The 19297-nt window shown below is 38.0% G+C and overlaps 2 protein-coding genes across 3 annotated transcripts; both read left to right on the plus strand.

Moving 5' to 3' along the window:
* Positions 1-402: 402 nt before the first annotated feature.
* LOC135583879 (UV-stimulated scaffold protein A homolog) lies at positions 403-4968 on the plus strand. 2 transcript variants are annotated; one of them, XM_065165143.1, is made up of 3 exons: positions 498-638; positions 2617-2687; positions 2812-4968. In XM_065165143.1, exon 3 carries the CDS (start codon positions 2851-2853, stop codon positions 4576-4578), a length of 1728 nt encoding a protein of 575 aa, XP_065021215.1. In that variant the 5' UTR covers positions 498-638; positions 2617-2687; positions 2812-2850; the 3' UTR covers positions 4579-4968. The 2 variants fall into 2 exon arrangements, with proteins under 2 accessions (XP_065021214.1, XP_065021215.1); XM_065165142.1 differs by lacking the exon at positions 2617-2687 and having other exon boundaries at positions 403-638.
* An 858-nt stretch (positions 4969-5826) lies between these two features.
* LOC135645192 (uncharacterized) lies at positions 5827-6770 on the plus strand. Its single transcript, XM_065163346.1, has one exon. The coding sequence runs from the start codon at positions 6073-6075 to the stop codon at positions 6613-6615; it is 543 nt and encodes a 180-aa protein (XP_065019418.1). The 5' UTR covers positions 5827-6072; the 3' UTR covers positions 6616-6770.
* The last annotated feature ends 12527 nt before the right edge of the window (positions 6771-19297 follow it).

A 19297-nucleotide genomic window follows, 5' to 3' on the forward strand; every position in this document is an offset into this window, starting at 1 on the left:
GAAGGAGACTCATTTACAAGGTTTGAAAACTATTAGATATATTCTTATATCTTAAAAAAATAGTAATAATGTTCTAACTAACATAGTTAGTAAAACAAGATATCAAATGCCACCTTTATCGTTTATATATTTTTTGAAAAATAATTTATATATCAGTTGTAAAATCATAATCAATTTATAAATCTATTATTAGAATCCTACAAACAGGTCTTTGGACTTCATAGATCGGCTTTTGGGCCATCTTATGGGACCGTCCGCTAAAACCGCTTGGATCGGACCGCCGATCTTTTGACGACGGAGTCGAGCCGATTCGTACTTCTAATTGGCAGAGATAATAATGAATCAAGGTGGAGCCCAATGACACGAGTGAGCCCTATTTGAGGTGCCACGGCGGGTGTGTTTCAGTTACAGGAAGAGGGTGAAGCGGTGGGAGGAGAGACGAGATGGGGAGGGAGGAAGAAAGCGATACGGTGGCAGCGATGGTGCCGAGGCTGATTGAGAAGGCCACCAATTCCACAGCACCGGAGGTTAATCCTCGCCTCCTCAAGGCCATCAAGTACACGGTCCGGTACTCCGACGACGAGGTCCACGCCGCCGTTCAATCCCTAATGGTCCAGATGAAGAAGCCCCACTCCCAGGTCCTCTTGATCCGAATCCCCTCATTCGAATCAATATTATATCTTTCTGTATCTTGTTTTCTTTGTCTCCACAACTTCCATCCGGTACCGCTTTTGCTCGAGATTTGGGCGAAGTATGGTTTCGTTAGGGTTTTGTGTTATCGGGGTATTCCACGGGGATTTCTTTGGAATTCATCATTGATATCCAAGTTTTTCAAGCTAATTGAGGAATTTGGCAAAAGTCATAAGACTTGCAGAAGCTCCTTGTTTGAGGAGCTTTCGTGTTGTTTAAGGAATATAACCCTGTAGTAGAGGAAAGTTCCGAGCTTGCATGTTCTGTTAGGTTCCTTTTTCACTTCGCCTCATCTGTTGGTCCTTTATTTCTAATTCAACAGGAAAACATTGGTGAAGAGGACTTTAGGTTTTCAAAAACGTTGGAGCTTTCATTTTGTTCAAGTTTAGAGCCTTCCCTTAATTATGACTTCCTATATTGTTTGCAAGGCATCCATTTGCTCCTGTTCATTCTTCAGGTATGTCAGAAGTTGCTACTAGACAATAGGGATGCGATCTTTACAACTATTCAGAGTGAAGCATGGAGGGTGAGAAGGGTGGTTATTTGTTACGTTAACTTGGAACAATCATGTGTTCTTTTCTCCTATAGCAACGAACAGTTTCCTGTTAAACAGCTAGTTTCAAACTTGTTGATTCTTGTTATGTCTCCTCTGAGGGCAAGGTAAAGGGAATTTCCATCTCTGCTTTGGCCTTTTCCCAAGGGACCTTCATCTTTTATAGGAAGGAGTGGCCAGGTGGATCTTTCTTGTCTTCTTTGTAATGCATGCTCTTTTAGAACATTTGATTCTTTGATATAGAGAAATGGACCAGCTGCCTGGAGTAAATCGTGGACTGTGCAACTTTCTTTTTCTTTTTGATTTTATTTGACAGGTGTGCCGTATTGATGAAGTATGAACTCCAGTGTTCTTAATTTAGCCATGACCTAAACTTAACTAATTAATTGTTTCAAAATACTGATACAAGAAAGGAAAGACAAATTAACCCAAATTGCATCCTATAAACCGAAGTAATATAGGTATGACCTAGTTTAATCTAGATTTCGGCTTACTTGAATCCAATTAAACTACACATATGCATTTGCCTAATCCTAGACATGACAATTAAACCTGAATTCATATGGCTTCTGCTCGCTGCTGCTCTCCTATAGGCCTTTTCTTTTTGGTTCTGTGTATTGTGTCTTTGCTCCTTGGAGCTGTTCCCAGCCCTTGAATCCTTTCATCAAAGAAACTCATTCACTTCTCTAATTTAATCACATTCTTCTTACCTTGGTCATGGAAAGTCAGTGAGCACTTCTTTTTCTTATTTATCTCGCATTGTCATGCTTAGACAATCTATGCCCATAAACAGTAGTTGACACTTTATCAATTGTGTGAGAACATATTTGTTCTGATAACGTAAACCAGTATAAACTGTAGATGTATGTTTATTTTCTTATATATGTCAATTATTCCATAATCTCATTTTTTTTAGTTTCATCATTCCAAAGAGATAAGAGGGCAAGAGACCTTTAATTCTCATTTTTCAATGCTTTAACTAATGAGAAAATCCAATAATCTTTTTGGGAGTTGGAAGTAAATTAATGAATGCCAACTTTAACAGTTTTTCACATATTTTGTTCATTCAAATGTGGAATGATATCAAACCTGTAATTTCTTGATTGTTCCAGAACTTGGGGAAGGCCAAGAGGGTGGTGCAGGTGACATGCTTGTCTTTTTTTTAAAAAAAAATCTCTCTCATTCCTTGACCACCACAATAGACTTGCTGATTACTAGGCTTGGTTATGGTGGTTTTACATTGTCAACTAAATTATACTTTATGAAACCCATTGATGTAGTTTTTTGATTTGTATTCTTTGGAAAACATGCTAGCATATGTATGTTATAAGTGATGACAAACTAATTGATGCCCTTGTGTTAATTTACTTTAGAGCGTCCAATAATTGGTTTGTGATGTTGATCAAGTTTAGAGATTATATGATCGACTGCTGCTAGTTGAAAGGTGCGCGGTGGTTTGTTCTTCTGCATCATGGCATATATTATTTTAATATGTTGTACTTTTTTCTTGAATTTCTAGAATAGAAGCTCCTCCAATTGATGGAATTGATGAGATTGCTGTATTGCAGGTGCGCTACCTGGCCGTTCTTATCATTGATGAACTCTTCATGCGTTCGAAGCTATTCAGATCTCTGCTAGTAATCAACTTTGACCAGTTCTTGAGCTTAAGTGTTGGTTTCAGGAGAAATATGCCTCTTCCACCTCCATCTTCCATTGCGTCCAATTTGCGTAAGATGAGCATAGAGCTGCTAGAGAAATGGCATTCCTCTTATGGGATTTACTATAGGCAGCTAAGATTGGGTTTCGATTACCTGAAAAACACTCTCAGATTCCAATTCCCCAATCGGTTAGAAATTGCAGCTCGCTTGCAGCAAGAGAGAAGAGAAAGGGAAATGAGGACACAGCAGATTTTACTTAATAAGTTTGAAAATCTAAAGGATAATTTCTCCTCTATCAAGAGTGAAATTCAGTTGACAATTGATGAAATTGGGGAGTGTTTAGCAATTATTAATGAAAAAGAAGAGGAATTTAATCTGCATAACTTTAGTGAAGATGATGAGGTGGGAGAATTTCAGTCACTTACATTGCGGCAAATTCGTCTAGATTCCTTAAAGGAAGGCCAGAAGGTCCAGGAGGACAACGACAATAAAGCTATCTTTGATGCACTGAGGGAGTTGTTCAAGCTTCTAATCTCAAAGCATTTGACATCAGTACAAGAGTGGATATCTGTACTCATCAGAGTCGATCTCAACGACCACAAATTCAGGGACACCGCATTAAAGGAGTTCATTGACATCCGTAATGTTATCCAGTCTGTTAGGAATAGATGTGTTCAAGTAGGTTGTGTGCTGAATGACCCACCAAGTCAGGAGGAGGACATCTGGGAAGAGGGTAAAATAGAAGATTACATACCACAGAATTCTGTCATGAATAGAAGCTTAGTTGAGAATTCTGTAGATATTCCAAGTAGACACAAATGCAAGAAGTCAGCTCCAACAGAAGAAAATGATCTATCTGATAGTTCACAATCGGTGTCCGAAAGGTCAAGACTTTTGGTTGAAGCACCTGTATTGTCTTGGGGTCCATTCTTGGATAACTGGGGTTCAAAAAGAGATGTTTTGGCCAACCAGAGGGGACTGGAGCTGGACGGCCACTGGGGTAGAGTGGACTATGATGCTGTTATTCCTGCAGAGAGGATTGCAGAGCTGAGTGTTCATCGCACAGTATATAAAGAGGAGGCAGTTGAAATCCAGCCGTGCCTTGCTCCTTTAAGGAAAGGTGGGCTCTGCCAGAGGAAGGATTTGAGGGTGTGCCCCTTCCACGGCCCTATTATACCACGTGATGCTCTGGGAAATCCTATAGGAAGAAGTCCATGTAGTACTGGAGAAATCGAAAAAGATTCTTCTACTGAGGCAACTGAACACAATGGTGAAAATGGTGCAGAAGAAACTCCCAATTTGGGCAAGGTAACAGTTGGGCAATTGGCGAAACAGGCAGTGAAGAATGTGAGGGAAAGAGACAGAGAAGTCAAGATGTTGAAGAGGGCAAAACTTGCAAAAGTCCGTGAACATAACGAAGTTGTTTTAAGAGAAGCTGCAATTGCTTCAACCTCATACTCCGAAGCTACTGGTGAGCGGAGGGATGCCTCACATGAAAGTCTAAGTGAGGGCAAGACCAAGAAGCCTACACTGGCATCAATGTTGAAGAAGAAAGTAACAGCCAAAGATAGAATATCCCAAAGGCTGTTAAGTACACGTGTAAGTGATTCTGCAACCAGACAACTCATGCAGGGGGAGGATCTAAATTACAGAGAGGCTTTCCCAAATCAATGGTAACTAGATACACAATACACTAATCAGATTACTGGTAGAAGTGCAGCCTTCTTTGGATGCCTTTTTGGTCAGGAGGACAGGTGAGAGTAAGCTGTAAAAAGGTCTGCATTATGGGCTACTTTGTACAAACACGAGGCATGGAGGAAAAGGGTGGAAGAATACAAACAATTTGTTCATTGGTTTAGGTAGTGTATTTTGTTTGTAGTCCTTATGATCTATTACGAATTGGTGACGAGATATGACAGGAAGGGGGGTGGGCTTCTGATGCTCGGAGGAATTGCTGTGTAGAGTGGATCAAATATTTTAAGCAGGTTACGTGTGTTGATACTTTTCATGAACGCCTCACTGTGAGGAATTAGTAACATTAATTAAAAGTGATTGGCCTCTTATGAATTCTTTGGTGTGACAACTTGACCTATTCGGTCAGTTTATTACTCCATTTGGATGTTCGGATGTTCGTTGGTGGAGTTAAGAGGTAATAGTATTTTTATCAATCCAACCAAGCATTATTTAAATTCTTATGTAAATACTATAATCTTATTTAAAAATATTATAGTTCAATCTTAATTAATTTAAATTCTTAGGAACCTTAATCATTAACCTTATTGTATGTATTAAGGTTTCCTAAAATATTTTATTTGAGAGTTTTACAGTGAGCCTGAATGAAAATTCAGAATATTTTTAATATTTTAAAATAAATGATGATAGTTTTTTATAGAACCATAATTTATACCTATATTTTTAAATATAAATAAATATATATATTATATACAATGTTCTTAGTGTTTTTTCACTAAATAAAAAACAATGGACATTAAAATTTCTACTAACCATCAATATTAACTATACTATACGTTTTTAGGTATTATAAAATAATTAATATGAGAATTTAAATGGTTTTGGATAAAAATTATGAACGTTTTAATATATTTCAAAATTAAATATGAAAAATTCTATTTTTTTCTTTTATCTTGAAATTAGATTATGTTATAATATTTATAATAATTTATTATAAATAATAATAATAATATATTATAGTATTTTTGATCTAGTAATAAAAATATTATAAAAATCATTATTATAACGATATTAAAAAAATTATAATATAAAAATATGAAAATTATCACGAAAATTATCCAAAAATCTGAGAATAATTGTGACCTTTGAAGGAAATTGCCCAAATGTCCGCTTGTGTCGAGCAGTCAACACTGAGAAGTGATGCTTCATGTAATGATTGAAGCATTAAACAACAGTTACATGAAGCAGAGCATGTGAAAGCATCCCACTTCCACCACCTACCCGCTACTTTCCCTTCACCATCCCTCTCCTTTCCCCCGCTCCGTCCGCTCTCCTCCGTATGCGATGCAATCTATATCGAGCAAAACAGAGTGAGTGAAGCTGTCGAGTTCTTGCGCTTCACTTTCGCTTCGCGGTCGTATTCCCCCCATAGTAAAAGAAAAGGGTTGGGAGGAGTTAGAGGGAAATCTCCACGCCCTAATGGCCAAATCCCCCGACGACGGCGGCCGGACGAACCTGGCTTCTTGCCTGGTAGCGACGGCCTTCCTCCTCCTCGTCGTGGCCGCCGTCGCCGCCGCGCTTTTCGTCCTCTTCCGGCCACGCGACCCCGAGATCCAGGTCTCTGCCGTCCGGCTCCCGGGCTTCGCCGCCGCCAACGGCACCCTGCGCTTCGCCTTCGACCAGTACGCCTCGGTCCGCAACCCCAACCGCGCCGCCTTCTCCCACTACGACAGCACCCTCCAGCTCGTCTACGCCGGCAACCAGGTGGGGTTCATGTTCATCCCAGCCGGTCAGATCGCCGGCGGCCGCACCCAGTACATGGCCGCCTCCTTCGCCGTCGACTCCTTCCCGCTGGCCGCCGTCCCGCCCGCCCCCGGGGGAACGGTCGAGGTGAATTCGAGGATGAGGGTCAAGGGCCGCGTCCGGGTCCTGCGGTTCTTCACGCACCACGTCGAGGCCGTCGCCAACTGCCGCGTCAGGGCCTCCTCCGCCGACGGATCCGTTCTAGGGTTCCGGTGCTGATCGCGCCCAATCAGGATCAAGGTCAAGATCAATTCAAATTACAAGCAAGAAAACAAGAGCCGAAAAGGAGAGGTTAGATTAATTGTTGCTATTTTTTGTTTGTTCGTAACGTCTTCATTTCTCGCTCGCTGATAAATACCGATTTGTGTGTTTTCCGTTTCCGGTGTTTTAGTTTGCGCTCGACCGATATGATGCTATCGAAAGCCGTTTTAAAACTGCCGGTTTCAGTTCGGTCATGTCAATTTCGCGGCCACCTGTATTGATAAAAAAATGTGCTACCCACTCAAACTAATATATATATTTTAATTTTTTTTTAACAGATTTTAATTTGCTGAATTCGAAACCTAACCATATGGTTCCGATTCCAGTTAACCTGTGGAACCGTTGATCTGATTCGATTTCGGTTGCAAACGGAATCGAACCGGGTCTACATTGAGAACCAAATGGGGAACACTTATTTTCTAAATTTTAGTTTTACCCTCTCATTTTAATATATATTTTTTAAAATTCTTTGAATTGATTCACTGATCCTTTTTTTTTATCCTCTTCGATCTTTACCTTCTCCTCATTTTCCTTCGAGTTAATTATAAATTTGATTAATTTTATTTAGTATTTTAATCCATATATTTTTATGTTATGACTTCTATATATTTTACTTATAAAAATAAAGTATTTAATCATGTTTCTCCAAATTTTGGCCACAAAGAATTAAGTGTAAATGTAGACATAAAGATTTATCTTTATAACCAATGATTAATAAAGTATTGCTAATCCTTCAACTCTTAAAGGAATAGACCACAAGAACTTATTAATAGTAGATCATAATATGGAATATAAGAAAAGATCACTTCTTGGAGTAACAAATTCATCGGAAAAAGTGCTTTAGATTGCCTTCTCCCTCATACAAGCTCGTGGCAGTTCTCTCCATTTGATTACTGAATGGAGAGATTATATCCCATATAATCACCAACCACTCCTCACTAAATATTGCACTTTGTATTTATATCCCATATCAACACTGCAAGCACTGCAAAGCAGTGTGATTACTTTTGTTCAACTTATTACCGAAAGTGACATTGAGTTGATTAGAAATAAATAGGTCCAGTGCAATATCATACTTCGTTTGAGATGGAAATAGGTAACAATAAACTAGCAAAAGATGGAACTAACTAACAATAAACTATTGTGAAGCATAACGATATACAGTCATTATAAAATGCTTATTAAGGTTATAGCTATGTTTTAAGATAAGTTTTTCCACTAGTTTAATAGAACTATAGAAGCAATCATCTTATTAGTACTTTGGGATAATATTTATAATGCAGAATCTAATGTCAATATTAGTCTTTTGCCCACTTTTGAAATTGAATTAAATTAGAGTTGCAATCTTTCTCATTTAAGGGTTTCACATTCTTTTCAAAATGGTAGAATCAAACTATAACATAGGAATAATCCAATAATGATCCCATGTCATAACATGTCCTTTCTCACTCCCACTCCTTCCTCATGCCCTTGTGTTAAGTTAATTGTGATGAGATAATTGACTTGTTAAATTATCTATCGGCTCTTAAGTCAATAACCTTTTGCCCACTTGTCAACTTTCAGCAGTATCACACTAAACCGGGTGTTAAGAGTATCTCTCTTTAAAATGTTACTAAAACATATACATAGGCGTGCTTAGAACGTAGATCTGACTTAGAAAACTTCATGTTACATGCTTATTTTCGAGTAAAATTATTCATCTTGGGAATAGGTATCTTTTGGCCACAAAGAAAAACATCACATCACTGAAAGCATCAACCAAAACCTGCTGGAGCCAAAAGGCTGTATTATATCATATGGCATCAATAATTTTGTTTAAAAAATATTTATATATGATAATGTACGGGATTCATTTATCAAAAATTAAAATAAAAAAAAATATTTGATATATTTTTACACTTAAAACATTAGTTTTGTAATGATGTACTAAACTCACTTACAAAGGCTAAGTTTGAAATCTCTTCTAATATATTTTTTAGAGTATCAATTATGTTTTACTTAAAATATTAGATTGATGGTGATGTATCACATTCATTTAGTTTAAAATATGGAAAGGTGTTCATTAACTTACTAATAAAGACTTATATATATATATATGTATATATATATGTATATATGTATATATATATGTATATATGTATATATATGTATATGTATTTATATGTATGTATATATAAATAGATACATATATATGTATATACATATGTATATGTATATTATGTATATACATATGTATATGTATATGTATATACATATGTATATATGTATATATATATATACATATACATACGTATACATATATATACATACATACATATATGGTCCAAATCGAATATGTACAAGGTAATGCAATTGCTAGTCACCCTAATCTCTCTTGTGGGCCTCATATATGAAAACTCAAGCCACAACACAAACCTTCTATTCTCTCCAACCTAATGATGGGGTGTGCTTAAAAGTTGAGGAGGAGCTTCTAGGCTATCAAGACTAAAAGTATATATCAACTTTTTGAAGTTAGTTATCTATATATCAACTTTTTGAAGTTAGTTATCTATATATCAACTTTTTGAAGATAGATATCATTGCTCAACATCGTATAACACATGACTGGTGTAGCAGAAAGATCTTTGTATGTTGTTTTCCTCTTCGAGGTAAAGGCACAACTCTTGTGGTCGAGGGCTTGAAAGCTATGGTGGTAAACTGAGGTACTAATTTAGTTGCTCAAACATTGTTTGATATTGCTCAGAAGCGTTTATCACATGACTAGTGTAGGACACAGACTTTGCATTTTGTTTTCCTCTCATATCAATGCTCAACTCATGGTTGGAGTTACCAATGGGCAAATGTACAACTCCTCTTGTGGTTGAGGGCTTGAAAACTATGGTGATGAATTAAGGTACTTGGTTACTCTAATGTTGTTTGACATTGCCTCATCTGTTACAACTCTTTAACCTTTAGGGTTTCGTAGAAAGGTAGACATCTGTCGCTAGTGTTAGAAAGGAAATAACTTAATATGATTACTCGACTAGTCAGCTATTAAACTTCCGGAGGCTTCATGTATAAAATAACCTTAATATTGATATCGATTCACTCTTGATAAATAATAAATTAGACAAATTTTCTTGAGCCGACGTTGAAGGCACACTTAGATGGGTTCGAATGCATTTGATGTTTCTTAATTGTGGCGAAAGTTTCCTTCAAGTCGGCCAAATGGGTGTTGAACGTGTGACTTTTCACTAGCATGTCGTTCACATCTCAGTTTTTATAAATATTTTATTATTCATAATTTACATAATAATTTTTTTTTTCATTCATATTTGAATTCAAATTCATGTGTTTACAGCAGTAAATATTCTATTTACTAGAAAAATGATCACAAGTCTCTTCCACCCAAACTTCAGATCTACTAAATAGTAATAGATTACTCTGAAAATAAATATAAGATAAAAACATATCAGCAACCACACATGCTGGTAGGAACCTCAGAAAGAACACAAAAATAATATTCAATATTCATGAAATATAAATAAATATCAATAATTTAATAAAAAAATATATATCCATTTATCGTAAAACTTATGCATCAAATGATAGTTTTCTTACATAATAAATAAAATTATGCATTAGCCACTTGTAACATATTCATGATAACTATATAATAAAGGCGTACATCACACCCGACCCGATGGTGCACTCTCCCAACAATAGATGAAGAGGCATATTCCACGGGATGTATTCCTCCTAACAACATATGGAGATAATCCATATCGTACTCCCAACAATGGATATAGTGGTATCCCTCACCCATCTATCCTCCCAACAGTGGATACAGGAACCGTATTGTTAGGATCGAGAGCACTAAGAGGGGGGGGGGTGAATTAGTGCAGCGGATATTTTTCAGCGATTAAAAAGCGAAGGCTGCGTTCGTTCGACAAAGACTATTTTGATGCAAAAACCGATTCTAAGATTACTTATGATTAAGTGCAGTTTACGTTTAAGCGCAGTTAGCGTCTAAACGCAGTTAGCGTCTAAATGCAGATTGCGTCTAAACTCAGATTGCGTCTAAGCGCAGTTTGCGTCTTAGCGCAGATTGCGTCTAAGCGCAGATTGCGTCTAAGCGCAGATTGCGTCTAAGCACAGATTGAGCAGAAGTATAAAGACAATGTGCTGTTGTTGTACAGCTCAAAAGGTAATCTGCAAAAAACAGATTTACGTCTAAACGCAGATTTGCGTCTAAACGCAGATTTACGTCTAAACGCAGATTTACGTCTTACACGCAGATTTACGTCTTAGACGCAGATTTACGTCTGAACTTTGAAACTCGTTTGTATATTCGCAGAGGGCAGTATGCAGTTGAAATCAAGACGTAAACGTAAACTGAAATCTGACGATTGTGCGAGGAAAGCCGATTTACGTCTAAATGCAGTTTTACGTCTAAATGTTGAAACTCGTTCGTAAAATTGCAGAAGACAGTTTGCAGTTATAAATAGAATCAAATTGTAAGTGTAAACTGCAAAGAAACTCGTTTGCAAAAGCACAGAGGACAGTTCTGCAGAATCAAAACGTAAACGTAAACTGTAATGTACTAAAACACGACTTTACGTCTGAATGCAGATTCGGAAGAACAGCACTTAGAACTTGTTCGTGAAAGCGCAGAGAGCAGTAGTAGTGAAGGAGGTTTGCAGTAAAGATAAAGTGCTCAAAGATAAACGCAAACCAGAGATTTAGAGTGGTTCGGTCAGTCCTGACCTACTCCACTTTTGGCTTCCTCCACCGACGAGGTTGCCGACGTCAACTAGGGGCCTTCCTTCAATGGGTGAAGGCCAAACTGCCCTTTTACAGTTTCTCTCCTTTTGACAGGCTCAGGAGACAACCTTTACAGACCTTTCTCTCCTCACTTTACAACTGAAAACTTGAAGAACAGAAGGAGGAGACTTAAAGGCTTTACAATCACTTTTGAGCTCTTAGAATCACAGAAAAGATCAAGATTTCGGTGTAGGTCTGTATCTTTTCAGTGTTGAATGGATGGGGAATTTATAGGCCCCAACCCAATTCAAATTTGGAGCTCAAAACGATCAAATCCCGGAATTCCGGGATCAGGCGGTTGCACCTCTTGACTGGAGAGGTTGCACCGCCTGGCAGAGCTCGAAGACCGAGCTCAGGCGGTGCTACCTCTCTGCCAGGGAGGTTGCACCGCCCAGTCTAGCTCGAAGACTGAGCTCAGGCGGTGCTACCTCTCTGCCAGGGAGGTTGCACCGCCCAGTCTAGCTCGAAGACTGAGCTCAGGCGGTGCCACCTCTCTGCCAGGGAGGTTGCACCGCCCAGTCTAGCTCGAAGACTGAGCTCAGGCGGTGCCACCTCCCGGCTGGGGAGGTTGCACCGCCCAGTCTCGCTGGGAGGCTTAGCCCAGGCGGTGCCACCTCCTGGCCTGGGCGGTTGCACCTCCTGGTGCAATCAGGGTCCGAATGGTTCATTCCATTCGACCCAATTTCAATCTTTCAGGGGCCCAATTGCCCCAAGATTAAGCCAATGGGATCACCTCCCATTTTCCAACTTAATCATCGTGCTAACTACGATTAAATCTAAGACAACTTCTACAGCTTTGCTTCGGTGCGTCAATCGCTCCTTCCGGCGAGTTTCCGGCGAACTTCCATCGATCATCCGATGAACCCTCGGTGATGCTCCTGCGGACTTCCGGCAAACTCCTGGACTTTGCGACGATCCACTTGGCAAGTTCCGACGAGCTTCGCTTGGCAAGCTTCTGGACTTCTCGGATCTGTTCTCGCAGAACCTCCGACGACCGTCCGAACTTCCGTCGAACTCTCGAACTCCCAACGTGATCATGAACTTGACTCCGGCGCAACTCCTGCTGCTTGTCTATCTTTCATCGTAGTTAATCCTGCACACTTATCTCAACACATAGATTAGACAACAAATGACAATTGACTTCATCATCAAAATCCGAGATTCAACAATCTCCCCCTTTTTGATGATGACAATCAATTGATAATGGAGTTATCCTTAACTCCCCCTGTCTATATGCCATAGTTGAGATAAGTCAACCTTGAATTCAAGACCTAAGAATTCAAGTGACGTATTGATAAGTTAGATCAGTTAAACTTATCAATACTCCCATCATGATACTCATCATGATGTATCTCTTCAAAGATGATGTCAGGGCTTGACATACATCATCAGATTTGTATGATTGTGTTTGTAACCATTCATCATGTAGTATGAACATTATCATATAAAGCTGTGAAGCACTATTACATGATGCATACATTTGAAATATACTAGTAAGTTTTTGCATTTTCTTCACATGATAACATATCAACTCAGGGCATAATGCAAACTTTAGCACATGTTTTTGTATCTCTTGGTGATGCAAGGATGGCATAATCATAGCAGTGTTTATAGCATCACTTATAGTATGGCAGTGTTTATCAATTCATATATATATATCTCCCCCTTTGTCATCAACAAAAAGCATAATAATCATGATACCAGGAAATTAATCAAAGCAAGCTTATAGAGGAATTTCACATAGATTGCTCTAAATACTTCTTCCCCTTTGTGTTATAATCCATTGTCCATGTAAAGATTTTGCAGGATGGAATACATACACATGAATCACTTCATCAAATCTATTTCAGATACTTATTTTTCATGAAAGTGTATCTGATGCATTCGAAAAATCTGGTTCATAGCATTCGAAAAATAAGATGCATTCGGAGAAGATTTTGTTGCATATAATCATAGAGACATGGCAATCAAGTGATTTGATCATACAATATAGTCCGAAAAATAATTTTAACAAATTTAAGTATTCGGACATATCAACATTCCTAATTCTCTTCTAATGAAGTCAAATTGTTTTTCACTTAGAGGTTTTGTAAAAATGTCAGCTAGTTGATATTTAGTATCAATGAACTCTATGGTTACGTCATGATTGGTGACATGATCTCGTATAAAGTGATGTCTGATATCAATATGTTTTGTTCTTGAGTGTTGTATAGGATTCTTGGTTAAGCATATTGCACTTGTGTTATCACATTTAATTGGAATATTTTTGAGATGAACTTTATAATCTTCTAAGGTATTTTTCATCCATACAACTTGTGCACAGCATGCACTTGCTGCAATATATTCAGCTTCGGTTGTTGATAGTGCAACCGAGTTTTGTTTCTTTGATGACCAGGAAACAAGGGCATGTCCTAAAAATTGACATGATCCTGATGTGCTTTTTCTATCTAATCTACAGCCAGCAAAGTCAGCATCAGCATAAGCAATTAACTCAAAATTCTCTGATTTTGGGTACCATAATCCTAGATTTGTGGTACCATTAAGATATCTAAATATTCTTTTAACTGCTTTGAGATGAGATATCTTAGGGTTTGATTGAAATCTAGCACAAAGTCCTACACTGAACATGATGTCTGGTCTGGTTGCAGTGAGGTAAAGTAAACTTCCTATCATACCCCTATAAGTTTTTTGATCAAAGCTTTCTCCACTTTCATCAGTTTCTAACTTAGTGGAGGTGCTCATAGGAGTGTTACTAGCCTTTGAGTTGTTCATATTAAACCTTTTTAATAAATTCATGGCATATTTAGTTTGACTAATAAAGATGCCATTGCTTAGTTGTTTGATTTGTAAGCCTAAGAAGAATGTTAATTCTCCCATTAAGCTCATTTCGAATTCAAGACTCATAGTTTTAGCAAAAGATTCACACAGAGATTCATTTGTAGAGGCAAAGATGATATCATCAACATAAATCTGAACAATGAGAAAATTATTTTCAAAATTCTTGATAAACAATGTAGTATCAACCTTGCCTTTTATGAAATTATTTTCAATGAGAAAAGAACTAAGTCTCTCATACCAAGCCCTTGGGGCTTGTTTTAAACCATAGAGAGCTTTAGTTAATCTAAACACATGATTAGGGAGGCTATTATTTTCAAATCCAGGAGGTTGTTCAACATAAACTTCTTCAGAAATAAAACCATTTAGAAAAGCGCTTTTAACATCCATTTGAAATAACTTAAAATTATTACAACTAGCGTAGGCAAGGAGCATCCTTATGGCTTCCAATCGAGCCACAGGTGCGAAGGTTTCTTCGTAATCGATACCTTCTTCTTGGTTGAAACCTTTGGCCACTAATCTAGCCTTGTTTCTAACCACGATACCATTTTCATCTTGCTTGTTTCTAAAGACCCATTTAGTACCAATAACTAAATGGTCATTTGGCCTAGGAACAAGCGTCCACACCTCATTTCTCTCAAATTGATTCAATTCATCTTGCATTGCGATAATCCATGAATCATCTTTCATGGCTTCATCAACACATTTGGGTTCAATTTGGGAGAGAAAGACGGCGTTGGCACAAAAATTTTTAAAAGAAGATCGTGTTTGAATCCCCTTTGATGTGTCTCCTAATATTAGCTCCTTAGGATGAGCATCTACATACTTCCAATCCTTGGGTAAGGATGTTTCGGAAGTGGATGCATCCAAGTTGCTAGTTGGAGAAGGGGTTTCATTTAAATTTAAGGAATCAAAATTAACATCATCATCAAGATCATTTTTCTTAGTTTCGGAAATCTCATTAAAAACAACATGAATGGATTCTTCAATAATTAAAGTTCTTTTATTGAAGATACGAAAAGCTTTAGAAACCGAAGAATAACCAAGAAAGATTGCTTCATCGGATTTAGCATCAAATTTTCCTAAGTTATCCTTTTCATTTAAGATAAAACACTTACACCCAAAGACTTTAAAATATGAAACATTGGGTTTTTTGTTATTCCATAACTCATAAGGAGTTTTGGTGAGTAAGGGTCTTACTAGTACTCTATTTAAAATATAACATGCAGTGTTTACGGCTTCGGCCCAAAGATATTTGGGTAGGCTATGTTCATTCAACATGGTTCTTGCCATTTCTTGTAAATTTCGATTTTTTCTTTCTACAACCCCATTTTGTTGAGGATTTCTTGGAGTAGAGAAATTATGGTTGTATCCATTGAGTTCACAGAATTCTTGGAAGTCATGGTTTTGAAATTCTCCACCATAATCACTTCTAATTGACGAAATCATAGAACCCTTCTCATTTTGAACAAGTTTACAAAACTTGGTAAAGCATTTAAAGCATTCATTTTTCTGTCTTAAGAAGTAGGTCCATGTATATCTGCTATAGTCATCAACAATGACAAAGGCGTATTTGCTACCTCCTAGACTCGATGTGGAGATTGGTCCGAACAAGTCCATATGGATCAATTGTAAGGGCCTAGAGGTGCTTATTTGATTTTTAGATTTGAAGCTGCTCTTAATTTGTTTACCTAATTGGCAGGCATCACATACATTGTCCTTGATGAACTTGATATGAGGAATTCCTCTTACAAGTTCTTTGGATGATATTTGAGTGATCAGTTTCATGCTAGCATGACCTAATCTTCTATGCCATATCCAAGCATCCTCATTTAAGGCAGAAAAACACATTTCATTACACAAATCATTGATGTCAATAGTGTATACGTTATTTTGTTTCAATGCAATCATAGATATATTTTTGTGTGGTTTTTCAATGATGCAAGCATTAGATTCAAATTTTATAATATATCCTTTATCACATAATTGACTAATGCTCAAGAGGTTATGTTTTAAACCATCAACTAGCAAAACATCTTCAATAGAGAAGTTGGATTTGTTACCTATGGTTCCTTTGCCAATGATTTTACCCTTGTTGTTGTCTCCGAAGGTGACATATCCTTCGTCTATGCTAGTGAGCTTAGAGAATTGAGATGGATCTCCGGTCATATGCCTTGAGCATCCACTATCAAGGTACCATCTCTTGCTCCTAGCTTGCGATGGTTTAGTTTTCTACAAGAAAGGATGATGTTTAGGTACCCATTTGCTTTTGGGTGCCTCATAAATAGATCTACATTTTCTATCATGTTGCATCGAGTTTATCATGGTTCCTTTAGGAACCCAAATCAGTTTGTTTGGACTTATTTTCTTGAATGGACAACAATGTGTCCTATGTCCAGATTTGCAACAAAAGTTGCACTTGGTTTGGTGTTGAACATGTAAGATGGAGCTTTTTATGAAGGAGGTTGGATTTTGGTGAGGACTTCTCACAAATCCAATTCCGCTCCTTTTTGGAACGTGACCCTTGTTTGCAAGGATCATGTTCAACGACTTGCTACCAACCTCGAATTTCTTCAAGGTATCCTTGAGTAGCAGGTTTTCTTTTTGTAAAGTTTCTAAATCATGACATTTGATACATGAATTTAAACTATCATGATGTTCGACTTTTAACTTATCAAACTCACAAGTAAGACTATCATGCACCTTTTTCAGCAATTTATATTTTCTACTTATACTCTTGCATTCGTCAAATAAGTCATTGAAAGCATTTAATAATTCATCGAAAGATAAATCAGCATTTAATGAATCCGTTACCTCCTCTCCGATAGCCATTAAGGCGTAATGAGCAACTTGCTCGGTGTTGGACTCCTCTTCCTCAGATGCGCTTGAATCATCCCATGTTGCTTGGAGCGCCTTCTTCTTTGTTGTTCTTTTCTTGACTTGGGGACAGTCACTCTTGTAGTGTCCCGGCTTTTTGCATTCATAGCAGATTACTTGGTCCTTTTTGGGTTCAAGTTTATATTTTGCATCATTCTTAAACTTGTTTCTTTTAAAGAACTTTTTAAACTTTCTTGTTAGAAGTGCCAAGTCATCATCACAGTCCTCATCACTTGAGTTTTCTCTCAAGTGGCATTCTGAAGTTTTGAGTGCCATATCCTTCCTGTTCTTTGGAAGGATGTCTTCTTGCTCTTCATGAGCTTTACAAGTCATTTCGTAGGTCATTAATGACCCGATTAGTTCTTCAAGAGGGAAATTTCGCAGATCTTTTGCCTCTTGAATAGCGGTGACTTTAGGATCCCAACTCTTAGGAAGGGATCTTAGTATCTTATTAACAAGCTCAAAATCCGAAAAGCTCTTTCCGAGTCCTTTTAGACCGTTGACGACATCCGTGAAACGGGTAAACATGTCGCCAATGGTTTCACTCGGTTTCATCCGAAAAAGTTCGAAGGAGTGTAACAGCAAATTGATTTTTGACTCTTTTACTCTACTTGTGCCCTCATGGGTCACTTCGAGTGTGTGCCAAATATCGAATCCAGTTTCACAAGTTGAAACACGGTTAAACTCGTTTTTATCAAGTGCACAAAATAAGGCATTCATAGCCTTTGCATTTAGAGCGAAAGCCTTCTTCTCCAAATCATTCCAATCGATCATTGGAAGAGAAGACTTTGAAAAACCATTTTCGACAAGATTCCACAGTTCAAAATCCATAGAAATAAGAAAGATCCTCATTCGGGTCTTCCAGTAGGTGTAGTCCGTCCCATTAAACATGGGTGGACGTGTAATAGAATGGCCCTCTTGGTTTCCGGCGTAAGCCATCTCTCTTGGGTTTTAATCCTTTTGAGAGTTAACCGGGCTCTGATACCAATTGTTAGGATCGAGAGCACTAAGAGGGGGGGGGGGGGGGGGGTGAATTAGTGCAGCGGATATTTTTCAGCGATTAAAAAGCGAAGGCTGCGTTCGTTCGACAAAGACTATTTTGATGCAAAAACCGATTCTAAGATTACTTATGATTAAGTGCAGTTTACGTTTAAGCGCAGTTAGCGTCTAAACGCAGTTAGCGTCTAAATGCAGATTGCGTCTAAACTCAGATTGCGTCTAAGCGCAGTTTGCGTCTTAGCGCAGATTGCGTCTAAGCGCAGATTGCGTCTAAACGCAGATTGCGTCTAAGCATAGATTGAGCAGAAGTATAAAGACAATGTGCTGTTGTTGTACAGCTCAAAAGGTAATCTGCAAAAAACAGATTTACGTCTAAACGCAGATTTACGTCTAAACGCAGATTTACGTCTTACACGCAGATTTACGTCTTAGACGCAGATTTACGTCTGAACTTTGAAACTCGTTTGTATATTCGCAGAGGGCAGTATGCAGTTGAAATCAAGACGTAAACGTAAACTGAAATCTGACGATTGTGCGAGGAAAGCCGATTTACGTCTAAATGCAGTTTTACGTCTAAATGTTGAAACTCGTTCGTAAAATTGCAGAAGACAGTTTGCAGTTATAAATAGAATCAAATTGTAAGTGTAAACTGCAAAGAAACTCGTTTGCAAAAGCACAGAGGACAGTTCTGCAGAATCAAAACGTAAACGTAAACTGTAATGTACTAAAACACGACTTTACGTCTGAATGCAGATTCGGAAGAACAGCACTTAGAACTTGTTCGTGAAAGCGCAGAGAGCAGTAGTAGTGAAGGAGGTTTGCAGTAAAGATAAAGTGCTCAAAGATAAACGCAAACCAGAGATTTAGAGTGGTTCGGTCAGTCCTGACCTACTCCACTTTTGGCTTCCTCCACCGACGAGGTTGCCGACGTCAACTAGGGGCCTTCCTTCAATGGGTGAAGGCCAAACTGCCCTTTTACAGTTTCTCTCCTTTTGACAGGCTCAGGAGACAACCTTTACAGACCTTTCTCTCCTCACTTTACAACTGAAAACTTGAAGAACAGAAGGAGGAGACTTAAAGGCTTTACAATCACTTTTGAGCTCTTAGAATCACAGAAAAGATCAAG

This window comes from Musa acuminata, chromosome BXJ3-8, assembly GCF_036884655.1.
Source record: "Musa acuminata AAA Group cultivar baxijiao chromosome BXJ3-8, Cavendish_Baxijiao_AAA, whole genome shotgun sequence".
NCBI classification, from domain to species: domain Eukaryota; kingdom Viridiplantae; phylum Streptophyta; class Magnoliopsida; order Zingiberales; family Musaceae; genus Musa; species Musa acuminata.

Coding starts and splice junctions, on each gene's coding strand:
- LOC135645192 (XM_065163346.1), top strand. CDS start 6,073: ATGGCCAAATCCCCCGACGACGGCGGCCGGACGAACCTGGCTTCTTGC.
- LOC135583879 (XM_065165142.1), top strand. CDS start 444: ATGGGGAGGGAGGAAGAAAGCGATACGGTGGCAGCGATGGTGCCGAGG. Junction 639..2,811: donor TGAAGAAGCCCCACTCCCAG/GTCCTCTTGATC, acceptor GCTGTATTGCAG/GTGCGCTACCTGGCCGTTCT.